Source organism: Tauraco erythrolophus, chromosome 11 (genome assembly GCF_009769465.1).
Source record: "Tauraco erythrolophus isolate bTauEry1 chromosome 11, bTauEry1.pri, whole genome shotgun sequence".
NCBI classification, from domain to species: domain Eukaryota; kingdom Metazoa; phylum Chordata; class Aves; order Musophagiformes; family Musophagidae; genus Tauraco; species Tauraco erythrolophus.
This window is the reverse complement of record NC_141475.1, coordinates 19,712,055-19,730,110: the sequence shown is the minus strand read 5'-3', so window position 1 is coordinate 19,730,110 and position 18,056 is coordinate 19,712,055. Positions and strand designations below refer to the sequence as shown.

At 66.0% G+C, this 18,056-nt stretch overlaps 2 protein-coding genes across 2 annotated transcripts; one reads left to right on the top strand and one right to left on the bottom strand.

Annotated features, from left to right (window-relative positions):
• Positions 1 to 489: 489 nt before the first annotated feature.
• On the bottom strand, positions 490 to 2,316 carry THPO (thrombopoietin). The gene is made up of 5 exons (XM_009981659.2): positions 2,277 to 2,316; positions 1,334 to 1,461; positions 1,155 to 1,241; positions 779 to 943; positions 490 to 672 (listed from the first exon to the last, which is right to left on the bottom strand). Exons 1-5 carry the CDS (start codon positions 2,314 to 2,316, stop codon positions 490 to 492), a joined length of 603 nt encoding a protein of 200 aa, XP_009979961.2.
• Positions 2,317 to 9,855: 7,539 nt separating this feature from the next.
• On the top strand, positions 9,856 to 17,490 carry CHRD (chordin). The gene is made up of 23 exons (XM_086618437.1): positions 9,856 to 9,976; positions 10,341 to 10,444; positions 10,992 to 11,118; positions 11,530 to 11,676; positions 11,759 to 11,876; positions 12,779 to 12,875; positions 12,969 to 13,110; positions 13,185 to 13,325; positions 13,856 to 13,938; positions 14,038 to 14,185; positions 14,281 to 14,387; positions 14,471 to 14,587; positions 14,674 to 14,830; positions 14,945 to 15,186; positions 15,276 to 15,389; positions 15,615 to 15,827; positions 15,914 to 16,007; positions 16,148 to 16,204; positions 16,318 to 16,421; positions 16,601 to 16,703; positions 16,823 to 16,977; positions 17,162 to 17,255; positions 17,423 to 17,490. Exons 1-23 carry the CDS (start codon positions 9,856 to 9,858, stop codon positions 17,488 to 17,490), a joined length of 2,853 nt encoding a protein of 950 aa, XP_086474563.1.
• Positions 17,491 to 18,056: the final 566 nt, after the last annotated feature.

Sequence of the window (18,056 nt, the reverse complement as noted above, 5' to 3'; positions counted from 1 at the left end):
CTGGGGCTTGGGAGAGGCAGGTGGGTGCAGAGGGTGAGGGTTCACATCCCTGAGTGGAGTCTGGTGCCCAATGGAGCCCACTTGCCCTGCAGAGCTGGTGGCTGCCGCAGGAGGGAGCTGGGCACTGGGGAGAGACCCAGAGCACGTCCCTGAGGGGCTGCCTCTTGCAGAGGCCTCTGGGGGTGTGCAGTCCCCGTGCCGGGGCCGCAGCAGGGGAGGGAAGAGGACACGAACGACTCTTTAGAAAAATAGCTCTTTAATTGTAAAGCATTTCACAGTAGAGGGGCCTGCCTGGGTAGGAGCAGGGCCTGGGCCCGCTGGCACGTGGGTGTCGCTGCTGTCTGCCTCTGTGGGCTGCGCAGCTGCCGAAGGCTTGAGGAGCAGGAGCAACTCTTACCCTGCGGACACCTTCCTGGGCACTGGGAGCACAGCTCAGTGTCCATCAGGATTGCTCTGACCTGGGATCGAGGCTGAGCCCTGTGCTCAGCCTCACCAGGCCCTGCACCGAGGGGCTCTGCCAGCCCCCGGGCCTTGCTTGCACAAGTCCTTGGCCAGGTCATGGAAGAAGAAGCGCAGCTTGCCCTGCACCAGCTGCCGGTAGGTGAGGAAGATGCTGGTGACATGAGTCTGCTCCATGGAGCGTGGGGAGCAGCCGGGCTCCCAGGGTCCTGCCTGAGGGGCGACAGTGGGATAAGAGGGGTAACAAATGCCATCATGCACAGCCCAGCATGGCTGGCACCTGAACCAGGGTGGTCTGGCTCACATGGGAAAGTCTCACCTCCTGGCTGAAGGTCTGCAGGAGCAGGAGGAAGGAGTTGGCGTGTCGGTAAAGCTGGCTCAGCTGCCTGGCCCCGCACTCCTCGGTCACCTGGCCCTGGGCCCCCACCGTGGCACCCACCAGCAGTGCCAGGTCACAGAGGATCTCCCGCAGCTTGGTCTCGTTCTAGCAGAGCAGGCAGTGAGTGAGCTGACCCCTGGGCCCAATTTGTTCCTATGCCCACCCTAGGTCTGGATGAGGTCCTCCACACCCCTGTGCCACCAGGTGTGCCCCCAGGCATGTTGTTTGGCATTTTTCATGCCTGTGCCAACCCGGGGGCTCCTCTCCAGCCCCATGGGCACCCTGGCGCCAGCAGCATTCTCCCAGCCTCTCTCACCGATTTGGATTTCCACTGCTGGAGGCTGAAGTCCACCAAGGGCAGCACGACAGGGCAGCTGAGCGCGGGCAGCACCTGGCATTGGCCCTGCAGGGGAGAGATGTGCTGAGGTGAGATGCCTGGAGCTGTGCCCATCCCTGCTTTGGGTTGGAGTGCGTGGGGGGTGACTGTATCCTCACCGCTCTCTTTTCCATGTCCTTGGCCTCTCCGATGTATTTCTGGATGAGTCTGTTGTCACAGACCAGCCGTGTCGGGCTGGCATGGGCCTCTTCCATGTGCAGGAGGAAGGATGTGAGGAGGAGCAGTCCTGGGGGAGACGGAGTTACCTTGGGCACTGTGCCACCATGCCTGCAGTGGCAGGACCTCACCCCAGCCTGGTGATGGCCCCTTGGTGGAGGTGCAGGGGGAGGTCTAGGGTGGCTGAGGAGGGCCTGGCACTGCCCTGCGATCAGTTGGCACAGGTGCCCAGTGATCTCTGGGGAGAGCTGGGCTTTCCGTGCCAGTGGCGTGCTATGGGGCTGCAGAGCTGCGTCTGTGCCAGGATTTTCGGCTCTGCTCCAGGCTGGGCTGCAGGCAGGGAGCAGAGCCACGCTCCCAGCGCGGAGCAGGGCCAGCCCTCCTGATCTGTTCCAGGAGCAGCTCTGGGCGTCACGTGCGCTTCAGGGAATCCCTGCCTGCAGCATCCCGTAGTGTACGTCTGCGCCTCACCGCTGCTCTAGCCAAGGGTTTGCCTGCTGGCACTGCCTTCCTCAGTGCTGCCGGCACGCTGCTTCCCCGGGCACCTCTCAGCCGGCCGGCTGGCTGCTGTGCCCAGTGACTGCCCATCCCGGCAACAGGTATCTCCTCTCCGAAGGCCCTCAGCGCACCTGCCTGCCTTGTCACTACACCTGTCCCCAAAGCCCTCGGTGCAGCCGGTTTCCCGAGGGTGGGCATGGAGAGATGCTCAGTTACCCTCGTGCACCGGTAGCAGCCAGGTCCAACCAAACCGGAGCCACCCTTGGCGTCTGCTGCCTGCATGTAGGGCTCATCTCCTGGAGTGCCCGTGCGGGGGACACTGGCTCTGTGGTCAACGCGATGCCCATTCCTGCTCACCCCCGTCTCCCCTTTTAGCCGCGCACTCACTGTTCAGCTCCATGCTCAGCTGGGGGCTTCGGCCCTGCATCGTCCACCTTGGGGCCAGCAGCTGCTCCCTGACTCCTGTTCCCCTTCCATGGAGGGCGGTGGTGGTGTGGGCTCCCCGTGAGCCGCCCAGCTGGGATGGAGGGCCGGGGGCCAGGAGTGCCCCCGGGACGGCACGGCACAGCACAGCTTGACTCGGCACTCCGGCTCCGGCCCGGCCGCCCAGCCGAGGCAGCGCGATTTCCTGTTGTGTTGCCACTGACCTTCGAAGAAAATCTCAGCAGGGGCCCCGGGCCCGGGGGACGGCTTCCTGCCTCCGGCCGCTTCCTCCCTTGGCTTGGGGCACGGGAAGGGCGTCCCGGGGCACCCTCTGAGGCTGCTCACCTGCCCCCTGTCCTGAGTCCTTGGTTGTCAGTGACTTGGCTGTGCCTGTCCAGGTGGCAGAGGTGGCCCTAGTACCTGCAGAAGAGATGGCATTGGTGACTCTGTGCTAGGTGACATGATCCTGAGACTGTCAGCCCTGATGGAGTCCAGCTCCCAGCTGTGGCAGCCAGGCATGAAGGCCACCAAAAACCCTCATCCAGAGATGAGCTCCAACCCTAGTGACCTTCTCACTCAGCAGTGGATGCCTATCTGTGGTCACCCTCACCCAGAGGTGGGTTCCAACCCCAGTGACTCTTGCCCAGAGGTGAACCCCATCCCCTTGAGCCTCACCGAGAAGTGACTCAGGGAAGTAGAGATCCCTGGCAGGGCTGCGGTACGTGAGGACCCCTCTGAGCTGGGGAGGGTGATGGAGCATGGGGGTCTGGTTAGCGTGTGGCTTCTGGGGCTGTTTCAGCAGGAGTATTGATGGAGGGGGCAGATGAAGCACCTACAGACTCTCCCACTCTGGGTAAGAGAAGCACCTGGGGAGTATGTCCAAGCCTCAGCACAGCCATGACCCACCCCTGGCAGAACCAGCACACCCCCACCCCCCCCCACCCCACCCCGGTCACTCTGGTCGGCGGGGGGTGTGTGTGCAGGTGTATACACACCCCTACGCATGTGTCCATGCACGTGCATGTCCGTATGACACACATGTACACACCCCTGGTGCACTCTCAGACCTATGTGTGCCCGTGTGTGCTTTCTGCAGCACGTGGTGTCGGAGTGCACACTCAGATAACCCCCGGGCTCGGCAGCCCCCCACACACTTCCCTTTGGGAGGGGAACCCCTTTTAGCCCACAGCCTCTTGCGCCCGCTCTCCCCGCAGCCTGCGCGCTTCCTTCTCCCACCCCTGTCCCTGCGGCCAGCGGTTCCCGGCAGCGGCTGGCCGGGTGACAACAGGCAGAGTAAACGCCTCAGCCCCACTCCGCCTGCCCCATGCATTGCTCGGCCCCCGGCAGCCCACCTTACAGGTCGCGGGGTGCCCGGCTGGGGGGTCCGGTGGGTGTCGTGGCTCCAGGGCCAAAGCTGGCAGCCCTGGCAGCTCTCTTGGAGCACAGCTGGCGGCCACGAGTGCTGAGGTCAAACACCGCCGGACTTCCCACGCATGGCCATGCCCCGTCTCTGCGGACGTGACAAGCTGCAAACGTGCTCTCCAGCACCCTCAGCCCCTCTGCCAGCACTGGCCCCACTCCCGCCACCGGCACTGTGCCAGTCCCTGCAGTGCTTCTGGCGTGCCCAGGTCCGTGTCCCACCCTGTGTGCAAAACCATTGACGATGCCAGGCTGGAGACCTGCCCTCATAATTAGGCAAACGAACCTGTCAGGGGAGACCAGAGGGCAGCTGGAAACTGGAGGTCTGCTGGACCCCAGTGGGCACCGAGGCACCCCAAGGTGCCTACAATAGTCCGTTCGCTCCAAAATGCTCCTTTTCAGGTGTACCAGAAGCTGATGGGCAATGGGAGCCCCTGCCTGTGGGCAGCCTGGTGTTCTGCTGCTGGAAAGGGCAATGGCAGCATTTGCTGCCCATGCGAGGGGGAATGTGGGAGGGAGACCCCACCACCTGCCCGCCCTGTTTCCCCTAGCTCAAATCCAGGGATGCTGCACACAGGATGTGGGGGCAGCGAGGGAGGCTTGAGGACCACAGAGGGGCGCAGGGGCTCCAGCTGAGGCAGGCAGGGCTCTGGCAGGGGGCAGGAAGACGGGTGGGGGCTGCGGGGCTGCACAGCTGGCCAGATCCTGGTGCCAAGTTTCCCACCTCTCCTTACAGGGTGCAAAGTGCCGGGAATCCCGCTGTGGGGGACAACCGTTCGCACCCACTTCACCAAGGTGCCGAAGGCAGCCAAAGGTGCCAGGCGGCAGGGGGGGACACGGGAAGGGGAATACTGTGGACGGGTGGCACAGCTGCTGTCCCCGCAAGCCATCCAGATGTGCTCCGTGGGCACCCCCAGGATGTCAGTGCAAGGTGGGGGGGGCATGGGAAGCAAACCTGGGCTTCCAGGGGCAGGGAGGGGGGTCCAAGCCCCCTTTGAAGCCCCCATAAAAGGGTCCGGCATAAAGGGAGGAGAAAGTCAAAGGAACAAAGAGAGCGGCTAATCCTGGCGTGAGCAAACAGCCTCGTTTGCTCAGGGCCCAGCTGGCCCCGAGGCCAGGGAAAGGAGCACAGCAGGGTTCTGGGGGTGCCAGGCAGCAGGGGACCCTTTACCCAGGCCGGCCCCCTCCCTGAGCACAGGCAGCCCCTGGGACTTGGGTTCCCCTTGCCCCCTCCAGGTCTTTTTTTACTTTTGCAAATTGCCAATAAACATTCGTGGGCAAATCCTGCTCCCCATGCCCTCCGCACCTCACACCACTCCCCATGCCTGGTCCCAGAAAAGCCCGTGGTGCTGCTGGGCAAAGGGGCTTGCAAGGGGCAGCTTGGCTGGGGTGCTGTAGCTCGAGGGGTGAAGGCTGGCAGGGTTTTCTCCACCTTTCCCAATTCCCAGTAGTCCACATGCTCCCCTGGGCACCCTGGCACAAAGCCCTGGGTGCTGCCCAGATGCCCATGGGCAAACCCTCCAGCCTTGTGCCAGAGCACCTTGTGCCACTGGCATCTGAGGCAATCCCACCATATCCCCTTTCCCCATTCTGCTCCTCAGCCCAGCTCACCATCCTGATGGAGGACATGGGTGGTGCTGAGAGGGCACCCTGCCCCTCTCTTTCCATCCCGTGGGGCAGCGAAGGGGTTAATGCCAGGCGGCTGAGCCGCAGGTGGGCGCAAGAATGAAATTCCTTCTCGCTGTCCTGCGAAGTCTGGGCACAAATATTTGCCTGCATGTCCGGTGGGGAGGGGGGAGACCACCATCGATCTGGGAGCTTGCTAATCCCCATGCCAAACACAGCCCCCCCGTGCCATGCATGCCCTCCACCTTCCTCCCCCCGGGGTCACCCCACAAGGCTTTTGAGGAGGGGACATTTGGGGCCAGGGGGACACCAGCACCTTTAGGTGCTCCTATAAGCAGGGAGCTCTGTGGAGTTGGCAGGGTACTGGGAGCGGGCATGGTGCCCCACGGCACGGGTGGGATCTGCACGGCGTGGCAGACGAGGCTGCCTTGGGGTGTCCATCCTGCTCCCCAAGCTATGCCTGTCGCAGTAGGGGAGGATGAAGGCAAGAGCCCCAGCCGGCCCCACCATGCCAGCAACATGCCCCTCCGTAATAAACTCCATGTGTTTACAGACGGAAAACAGCCGCTTTCCCCTCTTCCATCACCTCCCCGAGCTGCATCCCCCTTCCCCGTACCTGCCACCCCCAAAAACCCCTCCATCCCCAGACCCCCCTGGCCTTCATCTGGGGCGGCCCAGCCCCACAAGCCGCCTACCAGTTGTGCAAATATTGCCGGAATGGCTGTAATCCCCGTGTCCAACGTGAATTATGAGATATTTCCACCCATTACGACAGCCCCCCCCACCCCGCCGCGTGTGTGCGAGGCCGGGGGGATTAGTCACGGGGCAAGCCGCACTCGGCACAAAGCTTTGGGGAGGCCGGCGGCTCTCTGCGCCAAGGCGGGTCGGGCGAGGGGGGCTCTTTTCGGAGAGAGGGGGTGCCGCCCGCGCCTTCCTGGCTCCAGACTCACGCTTGGCACGGGGGTGAGGAGGGGGTTTCAGGGTGCCCGGGAGGCAGTGGAAGGCGGTGGGAAGGGGGAAGCCAGGGCATGCGGTTTCGCCTCGACCCCATCCCCGGGGAGCAGCGGCTCCTTCCTGCCGCCCTGAGCCCGGCTCATGTTCAAAGCCTCGAGCAGCAGCGGCTAATGAGGCCAGACAATAGGGAGCTGCGTGGGGCAGGAGCACTGGCGAGGGCCCACCGCCACGCCACCATGCCAGGCGTGGCACGGCCCCGGCACCGCAGCCCGCTGCAACCCTCTGCAGGACCCTTGCCGCTGGATGGGGCACGTGCCCACGAAGCCCTGGCAGCTTCGCGGGTTGTTTTGGAGGGTGCCGTCGGGGTGTCCCAGCCATGAGGTGCCGTCCCAGCCATGAGGTGCCATCCCAGCCACTGCCTCCCCACCCAGGGGTAAGCTGGGTGCCTGCTCTGGGTACAGGTACCGGAGGGGTGCGGGTGCCAGGCAGGGTGGCCAGGGCTGCCCACAGCTGGCCAGCTCCATCCTCGTGCAGCTCCAGCTGCCTGCAGCTGGTGGCCCCATTGGGGCTGTGCCAGCGCCAGGCCCAGTTACGGAGTGTCTCAGAGCCGCCTTTGTGCAGGGCACCGCCAGCACACGTGTGTGGGCGCTGGGAAGCAGCTGGTGGGACTGGGACCCTTTCCCAGCGTCACCCCCTCCCCACCAGCACAGGGACCCCGGAGGCTCTGGCAAGCTGCCCTCTGCCCCTTGCCTGGGGCATCCCTTGGCATTTCCAGAAGCCACCAGGGCTATGGATGAAGGATGCCCAGGCACGGCTGGGGCATCCATTTCCTTCCTGCCTGCATGCCCCTACTGCAGCAGCAATGCCCCCTCCCTGGGCAGGGGTGCCTGGCACCTTCCTGCACTGCCAAGCCCTGTGCCAGCATACCACCTACGTCCCAGCCTGGCAGTGCTGGGCACCCCTGCAGCCCTCTCTCCCTCACGCTGCCACCCCGTGCCTCAGTTTCCCTCATGCTGAGGGCTGCAGCCAGGCATTTTCCCTGTCTCTCCTTCCTTTCCCCAGGAAAGGGGAGGGAGCTTCCCCCACCACTTCCCCGTGTCCCGTGGCCGAGCCAGGAGACTGTGACGAGCTCTGGGTGCGCGGAGCCAGCGCCGGATTCCTGGCACCAGTGGAGCGGCCGGGAGCCATTGCCCGCCTCCTCCTTGCTTGGCCTCACTCGCGTCCCGCCGTCCCTCAGGGCCGCTGCCGCGCTGCAGCAGACACTGTGCAGCAACGCTGGCACAACCACGCAGACCCCAGCCCTCCCCTGCCTGCCGCGCTGCCAGATCCCAGGCCAGCGGGAACGTCGGGAGAGAGAGGGGACAGGTCTGTGGCACCACCAGGGACAGTGGGGAGGGCACGAGGCTGGGGGATGCCATGCTGCAGGGCATGGTCCCTGCTTGCAGAAAGTGCTTGCAAGCACCAGGGTATCAGGCACAGCTGTGCCTGGGGGATGCCCAGGGGATGCCCAGGGCCCTGGCAATGTCCCAGCCCTGGCGATACCAGCGGGCCATCCCGCCAGGGGAAGCCTGGCTGCTCCTCGCTGCCTCGTGCCAGCACCAGCTCCTGCTGCTGGGCAGGTCCCCGGCACGGCCAAGCCCCCGTGCCCCACTGCCCTCCCTGGGAGAGGTGCCCACTGCACGGGGACACATGCCAAACCGGGGCAGGGAATGGGATGGGGCTGCCACAGGCGAGCTGAGGATGGGCAACCCCATGCGGGCTGGCGCTGAGGGCATGGGGCAGTGGGCTGCAACCCCCTCCCAGCCGCTCTCCAGGCCGCGGGGAGCCCCAGGAGGAGCCTTCTGGGGAGGCAGGGTCCTGTTGTGCTCCAGCTGTGCCGTGTTTCCCTAACTACACCGCACAGCTGGCCGGGTGTTTGTACCGCCCGGAGTTGATTTTGGCAGCCCTGCGCTTCCCCCTCCTCCCTTCCCGACTCACCTTCCCCTCGCCCGCCATGCACCCCTCACCCCTCGCTGCCACCCTCGGTCAGGGTGGCAGGGCAGGGACACAGGTTGCACATGCTGGCTCCTCGTTCCCCCCCGCTCCCCCTTCTCTGCGGTGCGTGCCTCAGTTTCCCCAGCTGGATGATGCACTCCCCAGGCTTTTCTATGGTGTCTGCTCACTGACCACCTCCATCGCCAGCCTGGGCACATGTGGGTGAAGAGCAGGACCAGTGCTGGGTGCTGCTTTCTCAACTTTTTCCACGGCTGCCCCCTCCCCTCCCTGGGCAAGGAAATCCAGGCGGCCAGGCTCCTGTCCCCCCACAGCTGCTGTCGCCGGTGGGCAGGAGCCTGAGGTCCTGCTCTGGAGCCTTCTGCCCAGGGTGGGCAGCAGCCAGAAGGATTTGGGGATGTCAAGGGCACAAGTTGTGGGGTACGTGCGACTTTGCAGAGTGCAATGTGGATTCGGGGGGGGGCATGCTCTGGGGGCCCATGCTCAGGGCTGCTGAGTGAATGGAGGATCTGCATGTTGTGGGGAGGGGCTGGCTGCGGGGCAGAGGTCTGCAGGGGGTCCTTGCGCCACAGGGGACTGTGGGGATGGATGGTGCCCTGCAGTGTCCTGTGTCCTGGGGTGTCAAGTGGCCTCGGAGGGGGTTGAGTGGATGGAGGAGTCCTCAGGATGTCCCATCCCTGGGGGGGGGCCCAAGGAGCCCTGAGGGGACTCATGCCTGAAAGTGGGCTGTGTGGATGAGCTGCCTCCAGCATGCCCCATGCCCAGGAGATGCCTCATGCCAGGGAAGTGTATGGATTGAGGAGGGGGGGCATTTGAATTGGGGTACCCCACAAATGCCTTATTCCCAAAGGAGTTTATGTGGATGGGGAGCTCCTGGGGGGCTCATGTCCTGGGGGAGTATGTGGATGGGGCCATACCCAGGATGTCCAGTGCCCAGGAACACCCCAAGCTCTGTGGAAGAGGTGTGGGTGGTAGCTCCACAGCACCCTGTGTCCCGGTGGGTGTTGAGTGGATTGGAGGGGGGGTATCCTCAAGATGCCCAGCCCCTGGGGGTGCCCCATGCCCTGAGGGAGGGTATGTGGATGAAGGCAACTCTCAAGTGCCTCGTGCCCAGAGCTACCCTATGCCATGGGCTTGGAATGTGAGTGGGGATGCTCTATACCCGGGGGTACCCCATGCCCGGGGTGGGGTGGGCAATGGATGGGAGGAACCCAAGACACCCCGAGTCCGAGGCTACCCCATGCCCAGCGGGACAGCTGCATGCCCCAGGGTGCCGCAGGACGGCCCGTGCCCGGCGGGGGCGGCTGAGCCGGGGCCCGAGGGGGGTCGGAACGCGGAGGGGGCGCGTCCCCCCCCCGGCCGGCCGCTGCCTGCGCCTCATTAGCGGGGCCTTTGTTTGCACAGGGCTCGCAGCTCCCGCTTGCCCATGCCGCCGCCTATAAAGCGGAGCCGGGGCCGGCGGCCGGGCAGAGGCGGCGGCAGCGGCAGGCAGCGCCCGGCCCCCCCTCCCCGCCCCCGGCCGCCTGCCTGCCTGCCCCGGCCGGCCGGCACCATGCGCGCCGCCCCACTGCTGCTGCTGCTCGCCCTGCTCCTGCCCGGCCGCGCCGCCCGCCCCAAGCTCGCCCTGCCCATCCGGCCCGACACGGACCCGCTGCCCCCCGGCGGGGCGGCAGGTAGGAGCACCCCCTTTCCTTCCCCGGACCCCCCTCCGCGCTCCGGGCACCCCCCGTCCTATACAAGCCGCTGCCGCACCCCCCTTCGCGCATCCCGTTTCGTGAACCCCCGTCCCTGCCACCCCGCACCCCGGCCGTGCACTGCATGCCTGTACCGCCGCTTTTCTTGCAGCCCGCTCCGGGCCCCCCGGCTGCCCGGAACCGGCACCGGGACCAGCACCGAAAGCGGGAGCGGCCGCCGTGCCCAGCGGGCGGCGGGGCGGTGCCGGCCGCTGTCCGGGGCTGCGGCAGGGGGGTGCCCGCGGCCCGGAGGTGACCGAGGGCGGCCGTGGTGGTGGGTGGGTGTGGGGGGGGGTCTCTGCAGGCTGCGCCTTCGGGGGACAGTTCTATGCCCTGGACGAGACGTGGCACCCGGACCTGGGGGAGCCCTTCGGCGTCATGCGCTGCGTTATCTGCCACTGCGAGCCCGTGAGTGCCCCGCACTCCCCCGCCCCGGGATCCCCCTTCCTCCGGGAGATCCCCCAGAATCCGGCCAAGCTGGGGAGGGGGCTGACAGGGGGGCAGGTCGACCCCTTCATTCAATACACACCCTCCCTATGGAGAAGGGGAGCGGGGATCCCTCCGGCCAGCCGGACACCTGGATGTCCCCCCTTCTCGCCCCGCAGCAGTGGGGAGGAGAAGGGGGGGGTTAAAGGATCAGGCTTCATTCTTCCTCCCCCTCCTCGGGGATGGCCCCTGGCCCCCTCCCTCCCTCCAAGCAGCCCCCCGAGGCCGGGACTGGGGGGGGCCGCGCACAGCTGGGCAGGGGGCTGGGGGCCGTGGGGAGGGGGCCCGGCCTTGGCTGCTGCACAGGCAGCTGGGGGCTGCGCAAGGTGGCCGGGCCGCCCGCGGGGGCTCCAGATGGGCTGGGATGGGGGGAGCAGGGCTGTGCTTGCGGGGGTAGGGAGGGGGGGACACCTTGGCACAGCTCGGCACACCTTGGCGCGGCTCTGCCGGGCTCTTCTCCCCCCCGCAGCAGAGGAACCGTCGGGGGAAGCCAGCGGGGAAAGTGAACTGCAAGAACATGAAACAGGACTGCCCCGTGCCTGCCTGCCCCCGGGCCACACTGCTGCCCGGGCACTGCTGCCACACCTGCCCCAAAGGTGAGGGTAGTGCCTGCTTCCCGGCGGGGAGCCCCCCTGCACCCACAGGATCCCCTGTGGGCATGAGAAAGGGGGCACTGTGAACATCCCCCCCAAAAAGGGCTGTTCGCTTTGTTACAGGGATTTGCAATGCTCTTGGGGTCCCCATAAGGTGCTGAGATGGGCGCAGCTGTCCCTGAACCACCCTGGGAGGGGTGCAGAGAGCATGTGCAGGGCTAAGCACCCTGCCTGTCCATCTGCCTGTGTCCCATGTGCCCCCAGACACCCCAGCACAGAGCTTCGTGGTGGATTTGCAGGGCATATCTTGGTCTATCTTGGGAGGGGGAATTTTTTATTGCCCCCTACACCCTGAGCTCTTGAGCACAAGCAACCTGGTGCAATGGTCTCCCTTCTGTGCCCACCCCATGCCAGCCTTGCCAGGCCCCCCAGAGAAGAGCCCCGCGCCTCCCTTCGACACCTTTGAGTACTTCCAGGACAAGGAGGACGACCTGGACAAACCCTACAACGACCGCTCCTACCTCAGCTCTGAGGGACTGGCCCGCGATGATGCCCGCACAGGTGAGCCACCCGTCTGAGTGGGCAGCAGCGGTCTGGGGCACCCCCCTGTGCCCCCTCCCCATCATCCGCATCCCCTCCCCAGAGTTCGTGGCCTTGTTGACGAGTGGCCCGGAGCCGTGGCACCCAACGTCCAGTGCAGTGGCCAAGGCTCGCTTCACCCTGCTGCGCTCCTACCTGCTCTTCTCCATCAGCTACGAGCGGTGAGTCCTGTCCCCTGCCTGGGCTGGCACAGCAGGCACCTCCCCTGGAAAAGAGGAGGCTACAACGGTGCTTGTGCCTCAGTTTCCCTTCTGACTTCCCCCTGTGGTGCCACAGCCTTGCACTGGCAGGGTGAGAGATTTGGGGACGGGGGCGATGTGCTGGGGGTCCAGCCTGGGCGAGCAGCCAGGGATTTCGGCATACCCACGGTGCCGGCCCAGCCTCACCCCTTCGCCTCCAGGTCTGGAGCCGGAACAAACAGGAAGGGCTCCAGGGCTCGGCGGAGGACGTGGGCGCAGTGGGGCAGAGGTGCCATGTCATGCCATGCCGCCCCACGGGCTCTGCCGGTGGGCACCGGCGGGGCACTGCCACCGGGGTCCCCCATCCTCGCTGTGCCCTCTTCGGGTGCCCGCTGGCGGCTGAGCCTCTCCTCTCCCTCCCTCCTTCTCGCTCCAGTTTCTTCTGCTCTTCCTTGCTTCCAGGCCCCTTTGCATAGTAAAGTGGTGACTAATTTCCAGCTCCGACCAGGGGAGCCAAACGGAGCCGAAAAATGCTCCTAATTTACAGCCAGGCCTGAGCGCTCGGCTCCCAGCGGGTCCTGCCCTGCCACCTTTCCTGGTGGGGACCCCCCTCCTGCTTGGTGCCAGCTTGGCACTGCTCTGGGCCAGGGGAGCCCGGGGGATCATGCCAAGTTGGCACCCGGTGGGACAGCTGTGTTGGGCCAGCCTGGAGCGAGCAGAGCAGGGCACTAGGCACCCCAGGGCCATATCTTCCTCCTCTTGCCCACACAAAATCACTGGGCAACCCTTTGTGCCCTCCCTGATGCACCCAGCACTGAGAGAGGGTGGTGCCAGGGGAGGGGGGCTGGACAGGGGGTCCTCACTCACCCCATGGGTGCCCACAGGCTGGGGCGGCCAAGCCGGGTGCGTTTCAGCGACCCCGAGGGCAACGTGCTGTTCGAACACCCCGTGCAAAAGAGCGCTGCCCCCGAGGACGGCATGGTGAGAGGGGCCGGGGGGCACAGCACCCCTTTCACCCACTGCCCAGGTGTGTGGTGTCCCCCAGCCCCTGCCCAACCCTGTCTTCACCTGCAGCTCTGTGGGATGTGGAGGACGGTGTCCAAGGCCAACATCCAGCTGCTCCGCGGGGAGCAGCTCCGTGTGTCCCTCATCACCCGGGCTCAGCCCTCCGGAGAGGTCCACGGGCATATCCTCAAGCACCGGGCACTCTTTGCAGGTAAGGTTGGCTCCTGTGTGCCCACCCGGTGGATGTCCACCAGGATGCCCCTCACACCCCCTCTCCCCACTCAGAGACATTTGGCGCCATCCTGACCTCATCGGACCCCACGCACCTGGGCGCTGGGGGCATGGCCATGCTGACGCTGAGCGACACTGAGAACAACCTGCACTTCATCCTCATGGCCCGGGGGCTGCTGGAGCCCAGTGCTGGGGGTGAGGGTGGGCACGGGCACCCCGCAGGGCCTGGCACTGCTTGGGGGGGGCTGCACAGGGTGGGGGGGTGCATGGCATGTGGTGGCTCAGGATGTGTGGGTCAGCATCTGTGGGATCAGAGTGGGTGCAGGGGCTGGTCGTAGGGCTCAGGGTGGGTATAGGGGCTGTGCATGGTGAGGGTTGAGATGTGATTTGGGGTGTGCATGGGTGGGGGTTGTGTGGTGCGTACCTATGGGGGTGTGGGGCTGGGGGGTGCTGGAGGGTGCATGGGTTGTAGGGGCTGGTGCATAGAAGGATGGGGCTGGGCTGTGGGTTGTGTGAGGATGTGGGTGTGCAGGGGGGAATGGTGGGGGTCATGGTGTATGCAGGGGTCCAGGTGTGCCGGGCAGGACAGGGAGCTGGCAAGAAAGTGGGGGGTCGAGTGCAGGAGTTTGGAGAGCGATGGACTCAGAGGGGTGAGTTTGGAGAACAGAGGGACAGTGGTCACAGGCCCCCAGTCCAGTGAGTCCAAACCCCTCTGCCATGCCCAGAATCCTCCTGGGTCCCGCTGCGGGTCTGCATCCTGCACCAGGGTCAGATGCTGCGGGAGGTCCGCACCAACATCACCATGGAGGTAAAGCCAGCTGTTTCCCCACGTTCCCCGGCAGCCACCGTGTCCCCTGCGCCAGGGCTGAGCCGTGGCACTGTGCCCACCCCCTCCCACCTCCGGCAGGACCCTGACTTTGCGGAGGTGCTGAGCGAGCTGTCTGCCCGCGAGCTGCAGTGGCTGGTGCAGGGGCAGCTCCGCATCGTGGCTGAGACGGAGGGCCGGCACGCGCGCCAGCTGGCCGGCACCATCACCACCCGCCGCAGCTGTGACAGTGAGCACGGGACAGGCACCCTGGGGCGCAAGGTGGGTGGCTGTGTCCCCCCATGCCACCTCACACCCCCCTGTGCCTCTCTCCTCGGGCTGAAGCCATCCAAAGTGTGCTGTGCGGAGCAGACGCCTTGCTGCCGACCAAGACGGGGGCTGTGGGCTCGGCCAAGCTGGCCCTGCACGAGAATGGCACCCTGGAGTACCAGGTAAGTGGGGGGCACCCATCTCCCTCCCAGGGGTCCCAGAGGCATCACCCCCCCAGTGCTTCCCCTTGGCACCCTGCCCGCAGGTGCAGGTGGTGGGCACTGCCAGCGAGGTGGTGGGCATCACGCTGGAGACCAAACCCCGGCGGAAGAGCAAGAGGAACGTCCTGTTCGACATGACACCCAGCTACAAGGACGGGCTGGTGAGCACTGGGTGGCACTGGGGGGGAGGGCACAGGGCTTTGGGCAAGTTCCTATCCTAACCCACATCGTATCCTGCCATTGACAGGCCTGGGGTGCCTGGCAGAGCCCCAGTGCCCGCGATGCCCACATGCTGCTGCAGAATGAGCTCTTCCTCAATGTGGCCACCAAGGACTGGGCGGAGGGCGAGCTGCGGGGCCAAGTCATCTCCCTGCCCTACAGCGGGCTGCTCGCCCGCTACACAGGTACCCGGGGGCACTGTGGGTGGTAATGGGGGGCAGTGGGGCAAGTCTTCCCCCCCCACCCCCACCCACCCAACCATCCTCCTGCTGCCTCCCATGGCCCCTGTCTGTGCGCAGAGATGCCCGTGGCACTGGCGGGGCAGCTGGTATCCCCCCCGGTGGGCAGCGGGGCCGGGGGGCACGCCTGGCTCTCGCTGGATGAGCACTGCCACCTGCACTACGAGATCTCAGTAGCGGGGCTGGGCCGCCCTGCCGATGGCACCGTCAGCGCCCACCTTCATGGGGTGGCCGAGCTGGGCGAGCTGGGCTCCCGTCCCCACCAGCACAAGCGCCTGCTCAAGGGTTTCTACAGCACTGAGGTGAGGTGGGCGCCAGGTCGGGGTACCCCATGGCAGGGGCCAGGCCAGCCTTCATGCCCCCCACACTGATGTCCCTCTTGCCCCGGCAGGCTCAGGGGGTGGTGAAGGACCTGGATGCCGACCTGCTGCAGCACCTGGCCCAGGGCACTGCTTTCCTGCAAGTCAGCACCAAAGCCCACCCCCATGGGGAGATGCGGGGAAGGGTAGGTCTCCACCACCACCTGGGGTCTTCAGCCAGGTGACGCTGCCCGGAGCAGGGTGGGAAGGGGACAGGATGGAGGGCACGGTCCCAGGAGCGCAGCGTGATGGGTGCTGTGGTCCTGAGTGCTTCCTCCACCAGCCCTGACCATGGAGGGCAGCTGGGCATCGGCACAGCAAGCAGGGTCCCCCAGCGGTGCCAACCCTCTTGCCCATTGCCCCCCATCCAGGTGCACATCCCCAACCAGTGCCACACAGGAGGGACCCGCCTGGCCCCAGGGGAGGCCCTGGGGGAGGCCGAGCTCCCTGACGGCACCAAGACCAGGGACCTGGAGCAGCTGAAGAAGGACCCCAACTCCTGCTTCTTTGAGGGGCAGCACCGGGCACATGGCACCCGCTGGGCACCTGACTACGACAAGAAGTGCTCCATCTGCAGCTGCCAGGTACGGGCTGGAGGGGCATGTTGGGGGAGGGCAGCACCCATCAGTAGTACCCCCCTTGTAACGAGCCCCATACCTGCTGCCCCTAGAAGCGCACAGTGATCTGCGACCCCATCCTGTGCCAGCCCCTCAACTGTACCCGCCAGGTGCACCCCGAGGAGCTGTGCTGCCCCATCTGCGAAGGTACCTGGGGGTTGGGGGGGGTCCCAGGCAGGGGGCTGGGGTAGCAGGGGCGTTCCCTGTGGGAACAAGGTGGGGGTTCCCTCTCTGAGCCTCTGCTGCTGGCATCATGTGTACCTTCATGGCCTCCTTCTTCCTTGCAGAGAAGACGACTGGGCATGAGGAGCTGAAGCTGGAGCGGGCACGGGACAGCAGCGAGGGTGAGTCCCAGTGGGCATGGGTTGAGGGGGCAGCTCTGTCCCCATGGCTTCCCCACCACCCCCAAGGGGGCTGTGCCCACCTCTTCCCCTTCTTCCTCTTCTTCCTCTCCCAGGCTGCTACTTTGATGGGGACAAGACGTGGCGAGGCTCTGGCACCCGCTGGCACCCTGTCGTGCCCCCCTTCGGCCTCATCAAATGTGCCATTTGCACCTGCAAGGTGAGTGCAGGTCCCAGCACCCCGCAGACCCCCAAACTGGTCTGGTGGCAGAGCTGCCTCAGCACCCATGGGTGTCCTCAGCTACTGGGCACTGTAGCAGGGGCTCAAACCAGGGAGGGGAGCGCATGCCTTGTACCCACTGCCCCATGCCCGCCGTGAGCCCTGTGCCCTCCTTGCAGGGCACCACAGGTGAAGTGCACTGCGAGAAGGTGCAATGCCCACGGCTTACCTGTGCCAACCCTGTACGTGCCAGCCCCTCCGACTGCTGCAAGCAGTGCCCAGGTACCTGCACCCCCCTCCTGCCCCCCACTTTCCCGGCACGGCCCCTGTGTGCCACCACCAGTGATGCCACGGGGTGCCCCTGCCGCGGGCACGCAGCCTGCCAATGCCCTTTCCTGCAGCCCCAGAGAAGAGCGTCCCAGAGCTGGCTGACACCATGCAGGCAGACGGACCGCGGGCGTGCCGCTTCGGACGCCGCTGGTACCTCAACAATGAGAGCTGGCACCCCTCTGTGCCCCCCTTTGGAGAAATGAAGTGTATCCTGTGCTGGTGTGTGGTGAGTGTGCCAGGCCTTGGGCAGCACCCAGGGAAAGGGAAGGTGCCCCTGTGCCAGTCTGCGGTGCTTTGGGGACGGGTGGGAGAGCAGCCTGGGGTTGGCACCCCAGGGACCAGACCCACAGCACCCTGAGGAGCTGCCAGCCCCCAGGCCGCCATGCTCAGCTCCTCTTTCTGCCCCACAGTCGGGGGAGACGCACTGCCAGCGCCAGGAGTGCCCACCGGCCGCCTGTGCCAACCCCGCCAGGAGGGACAACCCCTGCTGCACCAAGTGCCGCGGTGAGTGCAAGTGCTTGCGCATGGCCACTGCTCCCCAAAACACTCCGCGGTGGCCCATGCACCTCCCCAGCCCCCGTGGGTGCATGGACCACAGCTGGGATCAACTCTGAGCATCCTCCTGGCACCCACCATGCCCGTCTCTCAGCCCCATTTTCCACCCCCTGCAGCCCCGGACACTCCCCTGGATGCACGGGACAAGGTTCACGATGCCAGGGCCGAGGCGTGGAGCCGCTGAGCAGTGACTGCTGCCCTGAGCGGGGCGAGCGCACAGCGAGGCTGGGCGGCTCGGGGGGGGTCCCCACCGCCCATCGCCCCCACGCAGAGCCGGGGGCACAGAGGAGCATGGTGGGGTGGACGTGGCCAGGCACCCAGGCTGGGCACCCCATCTCGGCACAGCCATGATGCTGGGGCTGCCCTGCCTGCTTGTGCCAGCGGGCAGAGGCTGGGCTGGCGGAGGCCGGAGCACTCGCTGCCCTCTCCCTCTGAGCCCCCTGGCCGGCGGGTGCAGCGGGCATGGCACCCACTTTGTACATAATGTAAAATCCCTCTGGCCCCCGTCTCCCTGCACCCACCCCGGCTCTGCCGGGCTCATCACGTAATTTATGGTGCCCGTGGACAGGGGTCCCGATGTATTTATTAAAACCAGAGATATTGCCCACCCGGCTCCCCGCCTCTTTCTAGCAGCAGCAGGGGCAGGGCTGTGCCCCCACATCCCATGCTGGGCTCCGGTGGGATCTGCAGGCCCTGGCCTTGCTGGATTTGGGGGTGCATATGCTGGAGGGGGTATGAGGCCTGGGAGCC

What these genes read in the sequence shown, in the direction of transcription:
- THPO (XM_009981659.2), bottom strand. Translation starts at nt 2,316, where the DNA reads ATGCAGGGCCGAAGCCCCCAGCTGAGCATGGAGCTGAACA. An exon ending in GCTGAGCATGGAGCTGAACA is followed by an intron (nt 1,462 to 2,276) that starts GTGAGTGCGCGG and finishes CGTCTCCCCCAG; the next exon opens with GACTGCTCCTCCTCACATCC. An exon ending in AGGACATGGAAAAGAGAGCG is followed by an intron (nt 1,242 to 1,333) that starts GTGAGGATACAG and finishes TCTCCCCTGCAG; the next exon opens with GGCCAATGCCAGGTGCTGCC.
- CHRD (XM_086618437.1), top strand. Translation starts at nt 9,856, where the DNA reads ATGCGCGCCGCCCCACTGCTGCTGCTGCTCGCCCTGCTCCTGCCCGGC. An exon ending in CTGCCACACCTGCCCCAAAG is followed by an intron (nt 11,119 to 11,529) that starts GTGAGGGTAGTG and finishes ACCCCATGCCAG; the next exon opens with CCTTGCCAGGCCCCCCAGAG. An exon ending in CCAGCTACAAGGACGGGCTG is followed by an intron (nt 14,588 to 14,673) that starts GTGAGCACTGGG and finishes TGCCATTGACAG; the next exon opens with GCCTGGGGTGCCTGGCAGAG.